General features: G+C 57.0%; 1 protein-coding gene across 4 annotated transcripts; it reads left to right on the forward strand.

The window, feature by feature from the left end:
- Window positions 1-8,119: 8,119 nt before the first annotated feature.
- MYL10 (myosin light chain 10) lies at window positions 8,120-17,074 on the forward strand. Of its 4 annotated transcripts, XM_015570279.1 has the most exons (8): window positions 8,123-8,799; window positions 8,959-9,000; window positions 9,213-9,305; window positions 9,836-9,911; window positions 10,768-10,893; window positions 14,116-14,194; window positions 16,464-16,512; window positions 16,810-17,074. In XM_015570279.1, the coding sequence occupies exons 1-8, from the start codon at window positions 8,746-8,748 to the stop codon at window positions 16,906-16,908; spliced, it is 618 nt and encodes a 205-aa protein (XP_015425765.1). In that variant the 5' UTR covers window positions 8,123-8,745; the 3' UTR covers window positions 16,909-17,074. The 4 variants fall into 4 exon arrangements, 3 of the variants coding, with proteins under 3 accessions (XP_015425765.1, XP_015425763.1, XP_015425764.1); XM_015570277.1 differs by having other exon boundaries at window positions 8,124-9,000; XM_015570278.1 differs by having other exon boundaries at window positions 8,124-9,000; window positions 10,789-10,893.
- Window positions 17,075-18,044: the final 970 nt, after the last annotated feature.

Below are 18,044 nucleotides of genomic sequence, written 5' to 3' on the forward strand. Positions count from 1 at the left end.
TAGTAAGTCTTACAGTGGCACTTTGAACCAACCGTCCTCACTCCAGGCCTCAGTTTCCCCCGCTGTCCAAGGGGATAAGGTCTGCTTGTCTCTTAGGAGAAAGAAAAGGACATACTTTGTGAACCAGGGGGGCTGGCCCCACTGTCCACCATGGTTCCACTTGTCCCCTCTCTCCTCCTCCAGGCTGACCTCTTAGATTCTCCCCACCCCAGGGTTCTCTTCTGCTCCGAGTCCCCCCAGAAATGCCCAGTGGGGCTTGGGAGGATGCATGTACCTGCACCCTTCGTGCCCCTCTCGTCGCCCCACTCATGGAGGCAGGGGTCATATATGGCAGGAAGAGTAAGGGGCTGGAGCCAGCTGGAAGATGACGAAACTGCTGGCCCCGCATTCCTTAACCATTCTGAGCCTCAGTTTCCCCAGATGTCAAGGAGAGTGAGATGATAGGAGGCAACATTCAGGGGCTTGCGGAGGGCAGATGTGGATGCCGAGAGGCAGAGGGCAAGGCCCGGGGTCCAGGCTGAGTGAAGGGGCTGGCATAGGACGAAGGTGGAGCCTACCCTTGAGGTTTTCTCAGCAGAAAAAAGAGGCCTGACCTCCGTCCCCGCTCTGGCCCCTTTCCAACTCAGGCCTTCCCCCCCTGGAGAGAGTGGCCACCTGTCGGATGTCTCCTCCCAGGTGAGTGCCGTGGCTGCCTGGGCTCAGGTACTCAGCTGCTGGGCAGAGTCCCTCAGGCCTAGGTCTGAAATCTGGCTCCTCTACCCTCCAGGTCTGTGACCTTAGGCCACTTCCTGAGCCCCCAGAGCCAGGGCAGGTGGGAGTGGCCGTTGTAATGTGTCTGCCAATCATTTGAGAGGTGGGGTCTATATCACTTCTCCCTGCTATTGGGCAGGCAGGCGTTGGTGACCGCTTTGACTAAGGGGTAAGGTAGGAGTGTCACTACATGACTTCTGAGCTTAGATCACAAGAAACCATGAAGCTTCTGCCTTATTTGCTGGGACATTTGTGATAGGGCTCTAAGCCACCGCATTAGAAGTCTCACTACCATGAAGCTGCCATGCTATGAGGAAGCTCAAGTCCCAGAGAGAGGCCCCTGTGAGCACTCTGGTCAGCAGTCCTTGACTTGGAGTCTTCCCAGCCCAGACACCTAATGCAGGAGTGGTCAAGCCTTCAGATGATTCTAGCATCTGCCATCTAGCACCCCTGCCTTAGAGTCTTCTCCCTGAGGTCTCAGAGGTCTCTGTGGAGTAGAGATAAGCTGTTCTAGCTACGCCCTTCCTGACCCGCAGGACTTCTGACCCACAGGATCTGTGAGAACAGCACCTGCTTTGCGATTCGTTATGTAGCAATAGCTAATAACGCAAACAGTGGCATTTAAATGGGGTAACAAAGGGAACGTTCTTCTCAAGGGGCTGAGCTTGGAGAGGGCTATGAGCCTGGCCGCAAACACCAGGAGGAAGGAAGATGGAAGCGGCAGAGCTGAGTGCTGCTCCCCGTTGGGTGGGTAATACAGGCCCAGCCCATTTGATGAACAGACACAGCTGCCACAGTTACACTCCCCCACCAAGGTTGCTCCTCTCCAGCTGGGAGCCCTCAGCCCCTCAGCCATAATTCATGTGACTAAATGTTGCTATCCTCCGAAAGGTCCTCCTCCTAAAGCACAGTACCAGAACCGAGCATAAGATTTCGGTTATTCATGTAGGTCAGTGGAAGGTAGCACTATCACCTCCCTGGATTGAGGACCCAGATCTCTATTAATGCAGCCCAAGAATACTAGTACATTCACTTTTACAACACATGTCTGAGTTGAGCTGACTGTGAATTACAAATCCCTAGGTTGCTCCTGTGCTGCTATTAGTCCTTGCAACTCCTCAGCACAAGTTGGTACTAGGTCCGACCTGCCTTGTGGCTACTGTGGCTGGGAGGACAAGTCACCATCACTCTTTAGGGAGTGATGCTGCACTGTGAGCCTCTCACCTCCACCCCTGGACTCGTGGGTCCTCCTGGCTGTGCCTGGTCATCAGACCGCCCTGTCCACCTCTGCACTCTCTCAGGTCTGAGGAAGACAATGTGATTATGTGGGAAAGACCTTCCTTAGTGGTCGGGAGTGGGGAGTCAAGCCAGGGCTCAGGAGGTCGGGGTTCTGATACCTGTTTCTCACCATCTCCCACCTATCTGTCGCTTCCTCATTAATGAGATCAGAGATTGGGCTAAGGGGAAGGTCCGGGGGGCTCCCCAAATAAGCCCTGGGAGGCAGAGCCCTATTACCAGAGAGATGCATGTTCCCTGAGGCCAACCTTCCCCACTCAGAATCTAGACCAGTGATGGCGAACCTTTTGAGCTCGGCGTGTCAGCATTCTGAAAAACCCTAACTTAACTCTGGTGCCGTGTCACATATAGAAATTTTTTGATATTTGCAGCCATAGTAAAACAAAGACTTATATTTTTGATATTTATTTTGTATATTTAAATGCCATTTAACAAAGAAAAATCAACCAAAAAAAATGAGTTCATGTGTCACCTCTGACACGCATGTCATAGGTTCACCATCACTGATCTAGACCAGTAAATTTGGCATTGAGCCCAGAGACATCCAACAGGCACTATTGGCATAGTACCCCCAACCCCCCGTATGTGGGTGAGGCATCCCCCACTCCCAAGTGACCAGGACCAGAGCAGCCCACACCCTGTAGTGAATATTTCAGGCAGCACCCGGACTTAGAGCCAATTAGCCTTTTTCTCCTTGTTACCCCAAAGGAAATTGCCATTCCCTTCTGTCAACTCTCTAATTACCAGATGGGACGACTAAGATTTTGAGGACAATTAGGGGAGGTCTGTCTTTTCCCAATCTCCCTCCCCAGGCCCGCCCCCTGTCTGGAGCCTTCCTCTAATTTGGAGCCATTTAGAAAGACGTGGAAGCCTTTAAAGCTAAGAAGAATGTCTCCCGGAATGCATCCTGCCTGTTTTATAGCTGCGGCCAAGAGGGCTGGCGAATGCGCTCCCTCAAATGCGCTCCCTCGTTCTGCAGAGGCATGGAGACACGCCCTGTTCAAGGGGCCTGTGGCCATGCATCCTGCTGTAAAAATAGCTGTGGGTTTGATGGCTGGAGGAGGCATCTGCCCAGCAGGCAGTCTCAATCAGGAAAAGAGGCGCCTCGAAGCCAGGTCAGAACTCTTGGCGGGGCCCTGCCTGGGCCTTGGAGATCACCTCTCAATGGTTGGGCTGCCACTTCCCAGCAGCCCTGTTCCCCCGCACCCCTCTCCCACCTGACCCTGGACCTGCACCCTACGTGCCCACATATCTGAGCAGCTCTGTGGGTGCCCGGGGTATTTCACACATTCACCTGCTTTTCTCCCAGAGCAATGGCAACTCCTGTTGTGTGCTCCTCATCCTCCAAGGCCGAGTCTGTTGAAGCCCAGCCCATAACGCCTTCCTGAACGAGTGGAAGCACTTTCCCATGGGTCCCCTCACTCAGGACCACACCCATTTTGTTGCTCACCACCAGTCTGCAGTGCCCAGCACTCGATAAGCACCCAATAAATATTGGATGAATGGATGAGTAAAAGCACACATTGTCTGACCGGGTTACTAACATGGTCCACACTCAGGAATTGTCAAGGATGAGTTCTTAGTCCCCCAGAACACCTAGTGTAGGGCCACAGTGGACAATCAACGAGCATTTTGCTTGGAAAATCGTGAGCTCTCCATCCAAGGGGGTATGCAAGCGAGGGCCAATTGATGGGGAGGCTGCAAAGGACCCTTGGGATCTAGCAGGGCTTGACTCGGTGGACCGATGGATCCTCCCTGTGCTCCTAGAGGCCACGTGGTTGGAGGCCCCCGGGTGGGGCAGTGGTGTGAGGCCCCAGGCCAGCAGACGGGCAGGTAGTCCTCACGCTGCTGTGGAGGTCAGAGAGAGACAATGATTCCAGTGGGAGCGGGGAGAGAAGGGAGCCTGCAATGTGGGCATCGGCTTTGAGGAGGGAGGCAGAGGGAGGTATTTGTAAACAGTGGAGGTCAAGGTGGTTGCTGGCTGGGGCAGGGACTGAGGGCTGTAGGCCTGAGAGGGCAGGGGACAGGCTGCTGACCAGGAGGAGTACGTGGCAAGAGATTAGGAGCGAGGGCTGACAGGTAAGGTCACCTGCCCCAGCTTGTTCCCAAGTGCTCTGAGTGATAGCAGTCACCTGGCAGGGAGGTGGCTGCATCTTAAAGCAGTTGGTCTCTTTCAAGTTCCCTTCCCGGCTTGGTCACCCCTGGCACCTTGGGCTGCCCTCTGTCTGGAATGTGGGCTGCTCTTCACAAGGGGCTAAGCACTCCTCTGACTCACTGGAGCCAAGCTGGAATTCCAGTCCTGAGGCTACTTGCTCGCAGCAGCTCCTGGCCGGGAGCACAGACCCCTCAGGGGTCTCTCTGACCCCAAGAATCGGTGGTTACAGTAGTCAGTTCGGCACAGGAGTCAGTTGAGCCAAACAATGTGACCCAGTGATGGCAACAGACTCACCACCGCCCACCCGGCTGACGGGGGACTGTGGCAGTGAGGTTTCATTAAGGACTCCCTCCACGTGGGGGGTCTGCCCTCCACATCCCTACCCTGCCTTCAGTGCCCACCTCCTCCCCACAGCACGGGGCCAGGTTGCTGGCACCATTTCTCAGAAGCAGAAACTGAGGGTCTGTGTGTTGGTGTTGCTGAGTGAAGGTCCCACAGTGAGGGCAGAACCCCTGATCCCCACCCCTCCCCTGTGCCCCAGGGACAAATGTTTCCCAACCCTCTCTCCCGGGGGTTCTACAAGTTCCACCAGACTTCTGCCCAGCTCCTCCTGCTTTCTAACGTGAAGGAGAAGGAGGCCAGGGCAGGAAACTGTCAGGACTGATTTGCCAAGAGCTTGTGAACTTTTGTGAGTTAGCCCCACCTCCCTCATCCCCCCTCCCGCCCCCTCCGCTTCCCGCAGACTGGCTGGCCCTCGGGAGCCCCTCCAGGGTCCTGATCCCCGGAGGCAGGAGCTCAGGGGCACCCAGTCCCTCTGTGAGGAGGCCTCGGGCCAGCAGGAAGCAGGAGGTATAGCCCTGGATGGCATCATCTCTCCTGTTCAGCAAGCCCAGAGCCAGGAGGACCTGGGCCAAGCTCCAGGACAGGGCAGAAAATCTCTGCTCCCCTGGGCGGCCACCTGCCCCTCCATGTAGGCCCAGAACAGGCAGGCACCTGTCCTGCTCACACAGCCCATCCGGAAGAGGGCCCAGGAGGGGCTGGGGCTGGAATCCAGGCTCCTGCCCCCAGAGTCAGTCCCCTGCGCCCCGGCCTGCTGTGGAGCCTGTGGTTGGTCCCTGACAGGGCATGGCAAGGCCTGGCCCCAGCTCAGGGCGGAGGGTCCCGTCACCAGTCTCAGGGAGGTCAGAGGGGTTGACCACAGTCAGCCAGTCTGGGATGGCTCTGGGAGGGGGGCACTGGGAGGGACAGCACCTTCCGAAGCTTCTTTCTGGAACCACTAGAAAGCGGGGCCTTGGGCGAGTGACTCACCTGTGCGTGCCTCAGTTTCCTCGCCTGGAAAATGGGGTAAGGACTGAATGTGAAAGCACGTTTTAGAACACAGCCTGACTTTCTGTGTTGAATAAATGTTTGCTACTCTTCTTCTAACCACCATCACATTCCCTGCCCCAAGGGGGAGATGAGCCTTACCAGGGCGTGGAGGCCTGAGGCCAGCTCCGGGGACAGTTAAGCTGTCCTGTGCCTGGGGACAGTGGGCTCACTGCCTGAGCCCAGCACTGCCGGCCCTGGCAACCGATCAGACAGATCGGGGGCCAACTTGGCTGGGCAGATGGGGCGGCACTGGACACACGGGGGCCACCAGAGGCAGGTGCAGGCTCAGTTTGGCACATGTGCTTGAACTCTTGGGCTGGGCCAAGCCTAGTGAGGATGGACCATGTCCAGATCTGTGTTTGTGGCCAGAGTGGGGTGGAGATTTGATTTTTCCATTCTCCTTTGTCAGAGTCACCTCCATTTTTCTTTTGTCTCTTTTCAACTCCCTGAGGAGGGCTGCGGTGGGTGATGGCGGCACTCAACCACAGGGCTGGGCGGGTGCAGAAACCCTCTCCAAGAACTGACCCAGGGGTGCCATGTGCTATGCACTTTTCATATGAGAGGACTGAGCCTTCTGGAGGATGGTGTCCTACCCAGAGTTGCACAGCTGAAGCGGTCGGGCCATGCTGCTATGAATGTCCCCAGCTGGTGCGGCTGGCCCTGCCTTGAGAGCTCTCCTGACCTTGCATGGCCCAAAGCCACATCTTCCCAGCTGGTTCCAGGCCTTGACTTACTGTGTCTTTAGCCAAGAGCCCCTTCTTGGGCCCTGGGCCCTGGGACCTTAGCTACAAAGATCCTGTTGGCCCAGTGCTAGTGGAGAGCTTTGAGGCTTAGACTGTCTCTGGATCCCACAATCCCACCCACTCTGAATGTCCCAGACAGGTGTCTGGCAGGGAGGCCTCCGTCCTGTCTTTTGTCACCTTCAAACTGTTGTCCGGACCTGGAACACTATTTAAAGAGCCATCCCTGAGCTGCCCCAGGCCTGCTGCAGCGCGAGGGAGCACGCCAGACCATGGTAGGCTAGGGCTGCCCTGCTTCCTGACCCTGACCTCATCCTGTGACCTTGACTTCATTTGTGATTCTGACCTTTACCTTATTCCCTGAACTCACCCTGACCTTGACCTGACTCCTCTCATTGACGTCCTTGCCCTTGAGCTGATGGCCCTAGTCCTGACCTTTTCTTCACCCTTGATGTCATGCCTGCATCTCGAGCACCCTGGGCTGCCCTTGATGGGTGGCCAGTCCATCCATGTGGGTCCTGATTTGGGTCTGCTTCCCTGGATTGGGTAGGGGCTGCTGAGGTGAAGAGGAGGAAGAGGAAGGTGGAGGGAGACAGGGTGGGCCGGGCTTAGACTTTTCACAGCTCTGCTCCTGCTGAGGGGACATGACTCCTTGGGGGTCGGTTTGGGATTCCAGGACAGCCTGGGTCCTCTGGAGCCTGCTGGGCTTGCTTCCAGGTCCTTCAGCCCCTGCAGGGCCTGCCCTGCTGTCCTTCCGTGCCCCTGTGCGCCACTCTTGGGTCTCCCTGGGGGCTCCCAAGGGCACTGTTCTTTCAAGCACTGTTTTTGTCTCACCCACCCTCATCAGTCCCTCGAGGCCTGAGAACTCTGACTGGCCGTCAAGCCCCAGCTCAGAGGCCACCTGCTCTGGGAGGTTTGCCCCGAGGGTCCCAGTGGCTGAGGGGCTGCTCTGTGTTCTCAGTACCTGGACTGTGGGCTCCTTGGGGACAAGCATGGGGCCCGATTCAGTTCTGGGTCCCTGAGTTGGGGCACAGGGCCTGGCTGGAGATCAGCAGGCACCTAATAAATGTCCTGATGCCTGGAGCTAGGCACACATGGGGAAACTGAGGCTTAGAGCCTTAACTGATTTTCTTAACATCACAGAGGCTGTGAATACCATAGGCAGGATTAGAACTCAGATCTGGGCTACGCCCTTCTGCCCTGAGGTGGTCTTTTCAGGGGATCTTAGGGGCACATTATAAAAGGGAATTCCAAAGTCAGCTGGGTTGCAAAGGGTCCAGGCTGGGAGATCAGAAGGCCCAGAGCCTCAGTTTCCCCCTATGCGGTCCTCCTTTTGGCGGTTCCAGAACAGGGCTTGGCACACAGCAGGGCAATGTTTCACAAGATGGCCATGGAAAGCTGGGTGAGGCAGGGATGGGTGCGCCCAGACCAAGAGCAGGTCTGAGGAGAGAAAGGGCAGAGTATCCCACAGACGGAAGTGATCCTTTTTATTAATCAGAGGGAAATGCATATGTAATTATGTGAGATGAACTCTGCAGGGAGGTTCTTTTCTTTATGATGTCTGAAGGGATTTATAAATATTACAGAGGTTTTACGGCATCATAACGTCCTGGCTGCCCTGCCAGCCCCCCTTTCAAAGGATTAGTGGAGACAAAGCACCCAGTAAAAGCTAATTATAAGTCAGCCGAGCTGCTGCTCCTGAGTTGAGCCCAGGCGCCGGAGGGAAGTGGGGGCGAGTGCAGGGGTGGGGAAGTTGGGTGGTGGGACAGGAGCGAGCTGGAGGAGGGGAGACCACACAGGCACTGGGGGTGGGGGTGGGGGTGGGGGCACGGGAAGCCCATGCTCTGGGATGGGTAGCCGAGCTTGGCAGGAGGGTGGTGCAGGCTGAGTTGGAGGCAAGAGTGGGGGTGGTGAGGTGGGAGCGGGAAGCCTGTGTCTGTTCCACCTCTGAGCCAGTTCGGGGACTCCTTGAACATGGGGACCCTAGTGATGGCTGCGGAGGGCAAGGTCGCCTCCTCAGGGGTTCTTGAGGACTGAGAGCGTTCAGTGAGTGCTCAATCGTGGACTCGGGGCACCATGGCATCCTGAAAGGAGCCCTGGAATTATTCCATGTGGGTGGTCGCCTGCTCTACCTGCTAGGGAGTTCACCCCTGAGCTTTGGAGAGCTATTGCCACACCGATCCCCACTCTGAGCCTGGGTGGGGCAGGGGACCTCAGAGATGAACAGACACAGTGCTATGGCAGGACAGCGTGGTCTGTGATACGGGATGTGGCTGCCTTAGACTGGTAGGAAGAATCGGGGGGAGCTCTAAATTGGCTTGGGGATCGGGGAAGGCTTCTCAGAGGAAGTGGCAGAGGAGTTGAGCCTAGAGGATGAGGATGCTGCCAGATGGAAGGCAGGGAAGGTACTCCAGGTAGTGGGAATGGCAGGAGGAAATGTTGGGAGAGAAGAAAGCTCTAAGCGGGTTTGGGACAGAGTCGAGGACCCAGGTAAATGGAGGTGGAAGCTCTGGGAGAGGGACAAAGGACAGATCTCACAGGGCTGAGGAGTCGAAATGTTATCCTGAGAACACTGGGGAGGTGGCAGGAGAGGAGGTGGGCCCCGTCTGGGGTCTGATGCTAGAAAAGATGCCCTTCTCTGCTTCACAGGCTGGGCGCAGACCACCAGCCTTCCGGAGCCCGGGGGCCCAGGTCAGAAAGCAGCTGTCTGGCCCGGGGGGTGGGTGCTCCTGTGGGCTTCTTGCCGTGGCTGGGAAACCACCCGCTTGTCTGCAAGGCTCCGTTAGGAGCTGCCTGTCTGCTTTGGCTGGGCTGTGGGAGAAGGGGCGCGAGGGCTGGGAGGTGGTGAGTGGCTGACCTCCTGAGGAAGGGGCTTCTGCAAGGCCTCTCCCGCTCCCTCGCAGGCACCGAGGAGAGCCCGGAAAAGAACAGAAGGCGGCGCCAGCTCCAATGTCTTCTCCATGTTTGATCAGTCCCAGATCCAGGAGTTTAAAGAGGTTGGTCAGTGTCCCTGGGGCCGCTCGGAGGATGTGTAATCCATAGAAAGCTCTTGGGGAGCCAGTAAGGTGTGGGATCGGCCCTCGTCCCTGAGGGGTGATGATGTCACTATTCTTAGTGTCCACCATGGTGGGCCTCACAGCCTGCAGATGTGACTGCTGTCCTCGGGCAGCATGACCCTCTCTATCTGAGCCTTTGCTTGCTGTTCGACCTCGGGCAAGTCCTTCCTCTCTCTGAGCCTCAGATTTCCTCTCTGTAAAGGGGGGTTGCTGTGAACATGCAATGAGGGATGGGCATGAAGGCCCAGCAGCATGCTGGCGCACAGTAGGAGCTCAGCGTGGGTTAGCCATCGCTGTCACTCTGGTGTCATGCTGAGCTGGGTAACGGGGTGGCCAGAGGGGCCTGCACTGAGGTTGCTGGGGCAGCAGTTTGCAGGACAGCCCCTTGCGGGAGGTGTTTCTTTTCTGGGGAGGGAAGCTGGGCTTGGGTGAGTGGGAGGGTGACTTTTCAGTGCCCATGTTTCTGCCAGGCCTTCACCATCATGGACCAGAACCGGGATGGCTTCATTGACAAGGAGGACCTGAGGGACACCTTTGCTGCCCTGGGTGGGTGACCAGCAGTGTGGGGGCTGGGGGCTGGGGGCAGAACAGGCCTTCCAGAAAGAGTGAGCGGCTGGGGGCAGGCGGTGTGAGGGGCTCATGTGTCATTGGGGGTGCAGGGAAGGTCAGGAAGGATTCCTGGCTGTTAGAGGAGGACTTGCCAGGGAAGGGGGAGGGCATTTCATGTGCAGGAACCACCTGTGCAAAGGTCAGGGGTGGGAGGCGGGGGTGAGGTGAGGGATCAAGAGACGCCTCAGGTCGGGGAGAGGCCAGAGATGTGTGCAGGTCTCCGGGACTCTGGGCTTTGGCTCCCAGGGAGGCTTTTGCACCCTCAGGCCCAGGGAGCACCTGAAGAGGGCCTCAGGGACTGAGTGGGTGGGGGCTGAGGTTGGGGAAGGGGCAGAACCAAGTCAGGTCTGGACTGAGCTTTGAACTCCTGGAGATCTGGTTGTCCCCTAGAACCAAGAGGAATCCCAGAGTCCCAACTTCCTGCCACCCAGTTGCCATCTCCAGGGACAAATGAGTCTGAGGCCCAGGTCTTCCAGCCCCTATGCACCTCAGCTTCAGATTCTTTGAGCCTCAGTTTCCTCATCTGTCAAATGGGGATGGCAAACAAATAACTTGCTCTATTTCCCAAGGAGGCCGAGGTGGTGGCTGAGTGCAGTGAGGCTGGGGGCTGACCAGTGCTGACTGTGGCTGAATGTGGTCCCCTCCCAAAGTCCCCCAGCAGGTGGGCAGGGCCTTAGGGAGTCGGGGCCTTAGGGAGTCGGGGCGGGTGGATGGGAGAGCTGAGAGCCTGCAGGACTCTATTCTCCTGGGCTGCCCGCCACAGGGTCCGCTCTCACCCTCACTGTGCTCCTAGGCGTCTCCCTCTCCTCCCCAGGCCGCATCAACGTGAAGAATGAGGAGCTGGAGGCCATGGTGAAGGAGGCCCCTGGGCCCATCAACTTCACGGTCTTCCTGACCATGTTTGGGGAGAAGCTGAAGGGTGAGTGAGGCTCCAGGTGGCCCTGGGCAGGGAGGGGTGAGTGGGTGTGGGCAGGCTGGGCCCCGTGTGCAGATGTGCACCCTACTGACGGACACCACAGCTGGGAACATGGTGTCACCCCCAGGAACACATACCTTCCCAGCCTGGCCTCGGTTTCCGCCTCTACACCACAGAGTGGTGGTAACTGTAATAACCCTACCTTGCAGAGCCATGAGGGGCCCAGAGGGACAAATTGTGTAAAAGCTCGTTGCTCCCCATCAGGATGCCTCCGCCACCTCCCTACCCCTGGGCTCATCTTGCTCGCTCTGCCTCACTGCCTGCTGGACAGTGGAGGTGGGGTTGGAAGCTATAGCAGCTGACCACAGTTCCTTCCCCAGGGAAAGGATGGAGGGGGCTCCTTCATAAGTGAGAAGACTTGGGCCCAGAGAGGGCGTTACAACTGCCCCAGGTGTCCCAGCATCAAAGAGGTCGGGCTGGAACCTGACCCCGCTCCTGGCTCTAACCATTGCCACGTCAGGCATGGGGCTCATGGTGGGGTGGGAGTCCAGCCTCTCTGCCCTCTGCCCCTTAGTGCCAACCCCTGGGCTTGAGGGTCCATGGTCAGAGGGAAGGGCCAGCCTGAGCTGCGGCTGCCCTGGGAGGTGGACCTTGTAGCCATCCCACCCTGAGGGTGCCCCTGCCTGATGCCTCCCTGTCTCGGCTAGATCTGGGTTCAACACCTAGCCCCCCAGAGGCCCCCAGGATGACCAAGGCTTGTCTACTCTTGCACCTGAGTTTTCTGTCTGTAACATGAGCGTTGTGTTGATTTCCCGGGGCTGCTGTAACAAATGACCGCAGACTTGACGGCTCAAAACGCAGCAATGTGCTCGCTCGGCTCTGACGCCTGGGCTATGAAATCTGGCGGGTTCTGCTCCCTCAGAGGCCCCAGGGGATAACTTGTTTGCTGCCTTTCCCAGTTTCTGTGGCTGCATCGCTCCCATCTCTGCCTCCGTGGCCCACTGCCTCCTTTTCTGTAAGCCTCCCTTGCCTCACTCTTAAGAGGACACTTGTCATATCATCTAGGGCCCACCTGGGTAATCCAGGATCATCTTCCCACCTCAAGATCCGTTCTTGACATCTGCAAAGGCCCCTTTTCCAACTAAGGTGACATTTCCCAGTCCCGGGATAAGGACATGGGCATATCTTTTGGGGGGCCATGATTCAACCCACTACAGGGATGATCCTACCTAACTGCACAGCTTTTATTTGGTAAAAAAAAAAAAAAAAAATCATAATGCTTTCATGGGTTGTGACGTACTGGCAAGTATGATAGCCCCACACACAATGTCCTGGCTGGTTCTGGACTAAAGGAGGCCAGCAATTGACCTATGACCGGCAGCCTCACCCTCCTGTGTCAGAGACAAGAGACCGAGGGCAGGAGAGAGAGGAGGCCGGGGGCCTGGATCTGTCCAGCTCACGCAGGAGTGCCATCGGGCCCCCTCCAGGCAGCCAGCAGGGTTATTCCTGGGCCCATGACCACATTCAGGAAGAGCTCAGAAGCCCAGGGGCCTGGGCGGGGGTGACACTCCCAGAGAAAGGCATGTGGGACTCTTGCCAGTGACCCAGTGACTTTGAAGGGAGGTGTGTTGGTCTATGACTGAGCTAAGAGCTCTGCCCCAGGCCAGGCAGGGTCCCCGGCTTGCAGCTTCTTCTCATTTTCGCAGGGACGCCAGGACTGGGGCTTCAGCTGAACATGTCATGCGAACGGGCTGAGCTGCATGCTCAGCCGGCAGTGGAGACAGGAGCCAGGCTGAGGCAGGCACTGTCTCGGCCCTTTAATTAGGACAAGGACACGTTGTCATGAGACTCCCAACAGCGAGGGGAAGGTGTAGCCACTCTGCACCCTTTGATGAGGTTCAAAGTCTGCAGAAGAGAGTGGCTGCGTGGCCAGCCCTGTGCCAGGCTTGTCACCCTGGGCCAGCCTCAGAGATGCCCAATGACCCAGACACATCCTGTCCTGGGCTCCCAGTCTGATGAGGGAGACACAGCTGACCTGACCCAGCCTGATGGGCAGCAGCACAGAGGGGTGGAACGAGCAGGGGGCTCTGGCGATCCAAAGAGTTGGCTTCAAATCCTGCCTCCCCTTATGAGTGGGGATCTCAGGAAAGTAACAGAGACTCTCCGAGCCTCAGCTTCCTTTTGACAAACTGAGGACATCAGTACCTACCATGTGGGGTGTTCTGGGGACCCAGGGGAGCAAACAGTGAAGCTACAGGGCGGAGCTTGGCGCAGAGCGCTCAGATGTGTTTGCGGACTTGAGGGAATAATGTTAGTCCAGATCTTTACCGTGCGTTGTCATAACTGACCCTGGGAGGTGGGCAGCAAACACCACCTTTTTCTCCATTTCACCAATGACACAGCCAAGCCTGAAAGAAGGAAGGGGACATCCTTGGGGAAGGTGAGTGGGAGGGCAGTGTGACAGAGGGGAAGGAGCACGACATATGGGTCACCAGGTCCCCTGCTGCCGTTCACACAGCCTGTGAGGCCTTGGGTGAGACCCTCCCTTCCTGGGCCTCAGTTTCCCCATCTGTACAACCAGGGGGCTGGATATTCAATCTCCTTGTGGGAATAGAGCTAGTTCTTCAAATGACTTCTTTTCCTAAAGCCCATGCTATGCAGGTGATAAAACCAGGAATGCTCCTCCCCACGGCCCCGCCCACAGCCTGTTGGCCCACCTGCCCCCTCTCCGTCCAGGACAGGCTTACAGACCCCTCCAGTGCCACTGCCTGAGTCCCCCAAGTGCAGTGCTTTTTCTTCTCTACCCATAGCCCGTCGTGCGCATCTCGGATAATGAGAAAGCGCCAGAGCTGCCCTCCCACCTCACTAAGCACATGGCAGCCTCAGCTGTGAGACCTTGGCCACGTCATTTACCCGCGCTGCGCCTCATTTTCTTGTCTGTAAAATCGGGCCGCTCAGCACGTTCAGCACGTAGCGAGTGCTTAGTCAGGGTCAGGCACAGCTGTGCAGGTTGTGACCACTCAGAGCCCTTGGCTATGACCACTCTTCCTGGTTCCCCTGAAACCTCCCTTTCCTCGCCTCCACAGTGGAGTGGAAGCTGGGAGGAAGCTCCCCAAGCCCTTGCCCTCGGTAGGGGCCCTGGGGCCTGCCCACCCCAGCCCCCCTCTGAACGCTGCCTGTTCTCTCCATGTGGGCGCCCCCCTTGCCTCTGTGTGCTGCTTCTAGGCACGGACCCAGAGGAGACCATTCTCCATGCCTTCAAGGTGTTCGACACTGAAGGGAAAGGCTTCATCAAGGCGGATTTGTAAGTCCCCTCAGCCCTCCGTGTTGGTCTTTCCCTCTCTGAAACTTCTGCTGTAAAGGAGCTAGTGTGGAGTCCGGGTGGGTGGCAGCCCCGTCTCCTCTCTGCCCAGAACTCAGCCCAGCTCAGCCATCGATGTCCCTCCCCTCTCTGGCCTCAGGGTCCCCATTTCTGTGTGGAAGTGTGTAGGGAGTCTGAAGTCATCAGGGAGGGCTTCCCAGTGGCGGGGGCGAGGGGGGGGGGAGAGGCAGGTCTTGAAGGATGACTAAAGGTGCTTGAGCTGAAGCAGGGAGTATTCTAGACGCAGGAACACAGTGAGGGAAGTGCCAGGGCTTGGTGTGTGCAAGGTTACTGAGGAGTGGGCTGCGGCTGAAGGGTGTGGGTGGGTGTGGGGTGGGGGAGACTGAGCACAGAGAGGCAGGCAGGGCCTGTATGGGGTAGCTCGCTCACCAGGCCCTGGACCCTGGGCTGCCCTGGGAGCTTGAGAAAGAGTTAGGCAGGAGCAACATGGAGGCCAGCCCGGAGGAGGAGAGGAGAAGGTTACAGCCACCATGAAGGCCTTGGCTGTTGAGATGGAGGGGAGTGGATGGGTAAGTAAAACACCAGAGGCCAAAGCCAATGGGATTCAGGGCCTGAGTGGATCAGGATAGAGGCGGGCCCATGGGAAGGGACCGGCTCAGCTGGGAACACAGAGAGTAAGGTGGCTATGGGCTGGCATTACAGACGTGTGGGCACTGACATCTGCTATGCCTGGGAGCCTCAGCCCAGTGAAAGCTCAGGGCCAAGGGTGGCAGGCAGGGCAGTGGCCACCTGTCCAGGGGCTGGGACACTGAACTGACCTCTGAGCTGTCCCTGGGCCATCCCTTCAGAGCCTCCAAGGCCTTGCTGGGTCTCTGGGTGGTCCTGGGCAGGCCAGGTTCCCCCCAGGCACAGGCTTTTGGACCAATTACTATGACGCTTCAGGCATTGGCTGTGAGACTAGTTTTGCTGCCTATTAGAATCATCTCTTAGTGGAGAAGGGGTGGGAGAGGGCAGGGGGCAGAGGGGAAGTGGGGACAGTCTCCTTTGTCTCTCACACATTCTCACCATCCCACACTCCCAACGTTGTGAGTCACTCACTCCCTGGGGGTAGGGGGGTGATTAGGGTCTCTCCACCCCTCCCTGAGGGTCCATCTGGAGGAGCTGGGGGAGTCACTGGGGCATGTCTGCCATTCACCTTCACCTCCACCAGGGCAAGGCCAGGGCTGGGAGGAACCCTCTGGGGGCCCAATTTGGGAACCAAAGGCACCGCCCAGGGATAGGGGGCCTGGAAGATGTGGCTGCCCACCCGTCAGGCCACAAGGAGGCTCTGGTTGAAACTGAGTCTGTGTAAGTCCCCAGCCGGGGGAATCGGAAACTGGGACTGTCCTCAGTAACATGAATAACGGAAAGTATGCGTGGTCCTGAGCGGGGCCGGCCATTGCTGGCGACACAGGCCTCTGGTGCTCAGGGCCCCCTCAGCTCCCCAGGCCATCCCTGCCCCCTGCTCCCCTCTCCCCCCAGCGCCTAGGGCATCAGACCCTCCTGCGCAGCCTCAGACTCACCTTGCATGTCTCATCTCCGGCTACTCCTCTGGGCCCAGGCCGCTCTGGCTCCTGTGGGCAGCAGCTCTGGACCACCCAGGGGGCCGGGCCCCACCCTGCCACCACACATCCTGACACTTCCCAAACCTCAGTTTCTTTCTCTGTACATGGAGTTAATGACACTCACTTCCCAAGGCCATGAGGAGCAGATGAACCCTGGGCGGGCCCATGAGGACATGCACCTGGATAGGTCTCCCTGGCCCTGGCTGAGTGTGAGCACCTGTCCACGGTAGCACGCTGCACACACGGCAGCAGCCATCGCAAACTGGGGCAGCAGGACATCTAGAACCAAGGCAAAGAGGCCACCCTCAGTAACCTTGAAGTTGATTATTAGTGCACAGTGGACCACCTGAGTGGCCCCAAGGTCATGTCAGAGTCCCAAGGTCATTTCATTTGGTTCCCACTTGATGCTGGGAGGAGAGTCCGTGTTACAAAGGAAGAAAATGAGGCTCAGCTGAAGTGGCGTCTGAGCCCACGTGGCTATCTGGGGGCTGTAGCGCCAGCCCTATCCCCTTCCCTACCTTCACTGGTGTACCCCTGGACCAGGACTCCTCCCCCAAGCCCACCTGCCCTCATCAACCCTGTGACCTGTGTGTCTACTCACAGGGTGGCCCTGCCCCTGAACATGGCCCTTTCTCTTCCTTGAGCAGCATCAAAGAGAAGCTCATGACCCAGGCAGACCGGTTCAGTGAGGAGGAGGTAAGCTCAGGCGTTTTTAGGGTGCTGCTGAGCACTGCTAAGAGGCTTCCTGGAAAGCACGGCCCAGCCCTTCTCAGCAGTCACCCCCACCCCACCCCACTCACATCACTCTTAGTGATGTCTCCCTTGACTCCTTTGATGAGAACAAGAAGGATGGGGGTGAGGGGAGGCTGTGGGACCCTGGCCTCCGTGCCCTCCACTGCCATGCCTCCATCTGCACTCTGACACTCTTGGGTGACCCCTTGCTCTGGCCCTTATTTGGCCCTGGTCTAGGCCGACTCCCTGCTCCTTCCCCAGATCAAGCAGATGTTTGCAGCTTTCCCGCCAGATGTGTGTGGCAACCTGGACTACAGGAACCTATGCTATGTCATCACGCATGGCGAAGAGAAAGACTAGAAGGCGACCGCGGACCTTCCCCATAGTCAGAGGCTGTAGTGAGAAGGAGCAAACACTGGGGGTCGGGGCAACCGATGGGAGCTCCTATGACCAGCATGTGGGAGGAAAGGCTCTCCTTGCTTTGTGGGTGGGGTGCAAAGCAGGAATAAATAATGCTAACAAGGTCTGCATTTTTGTGATTAATGCTCCTGCTGGGGAGAAAGCTAAACATTCCTATGTTGTTGGTTTTTCCAAAACTTTTTACTTCCCTGGCTTTGCTCAAATGTTCCCGATGAGCTAGTGTTTAGAACTAATTGACAGTTTTAATGATCCCCAGCTGGGCCACAGGACACTGCCTTCATTTATGAAGCTTTTATTGAGCATCTAGTGCGTGCCAGCCCCAGGGACACAGTGATGAGACAGCCTGTCCCTGGGCAGGAAGATCAGGCAGTGAGGACAACAATTGGGGTGGGGACAAGGGAAGCAAGTCCAGGGAAGACCTGGAAGCTAGGAACTGAGCAGAGGCAAAGTAGGTGGAAAGGAGGGGTTGATTCAAGGAATGTTTAAGGAGTAGGCCAAGGGTGCTGAAACAGGACGCACATAGCACCGACCATAAAATAAAAGTGCGTAAATTGGACTTCATAAAAATTTAAAACTTCTGTTCAGCAAAAGACAACACGAAGAACATGAAAAGGCAAGGCACTGGGCTGGAGAAGATATTGGCAACAATAGATTTTGACAAAGATCTGACAGCCAGAATTACTTAAAAAATCTTACACGTTAATCCTGGAAAGATAACAACCAAAACAAACAATCAAACAAAAAACAGGTAGATGACTGTTAGGAGCAAGTTCCTCAGTCAGGGACTTGACCCGTCTGGGGCAGGAAATGGGCAGAACACAGGAGGATCGGTAGGTAGGTGGGACAAACAAAGCAGCCAACAACTGGCTGGTCAGTGGCAGCTTATATACAGGCTCAGACAAAAGAGGCCTCGTGCCAATTAGTGACGCCTGTGCCACCTTAACATAAGCAGGTTATATAAGGGTGCGCTTGCGCGGTATGTATAGTGCTGCTGCTGAGTCATCGCTCTCGTGCGTGCATAGGGCAAAGGGGCCTTTAACATAGTAATACTGCAGTGTCAGTGCCTTCACGCATGC

This window comes from Myotis davidii, unplaced genomic scaffold, assembly GCF_000327345.1.
Source record: "Myotis davidii unplaced genomic scaffold, ASM32734v1 scaffold726, whole genome shotgun sequence".
NCBI lineage: Eukaryota > Metazoa > Chordata > Mammalia > Chiroptera > Vespertilionidae > Myotis > Myotis davidii.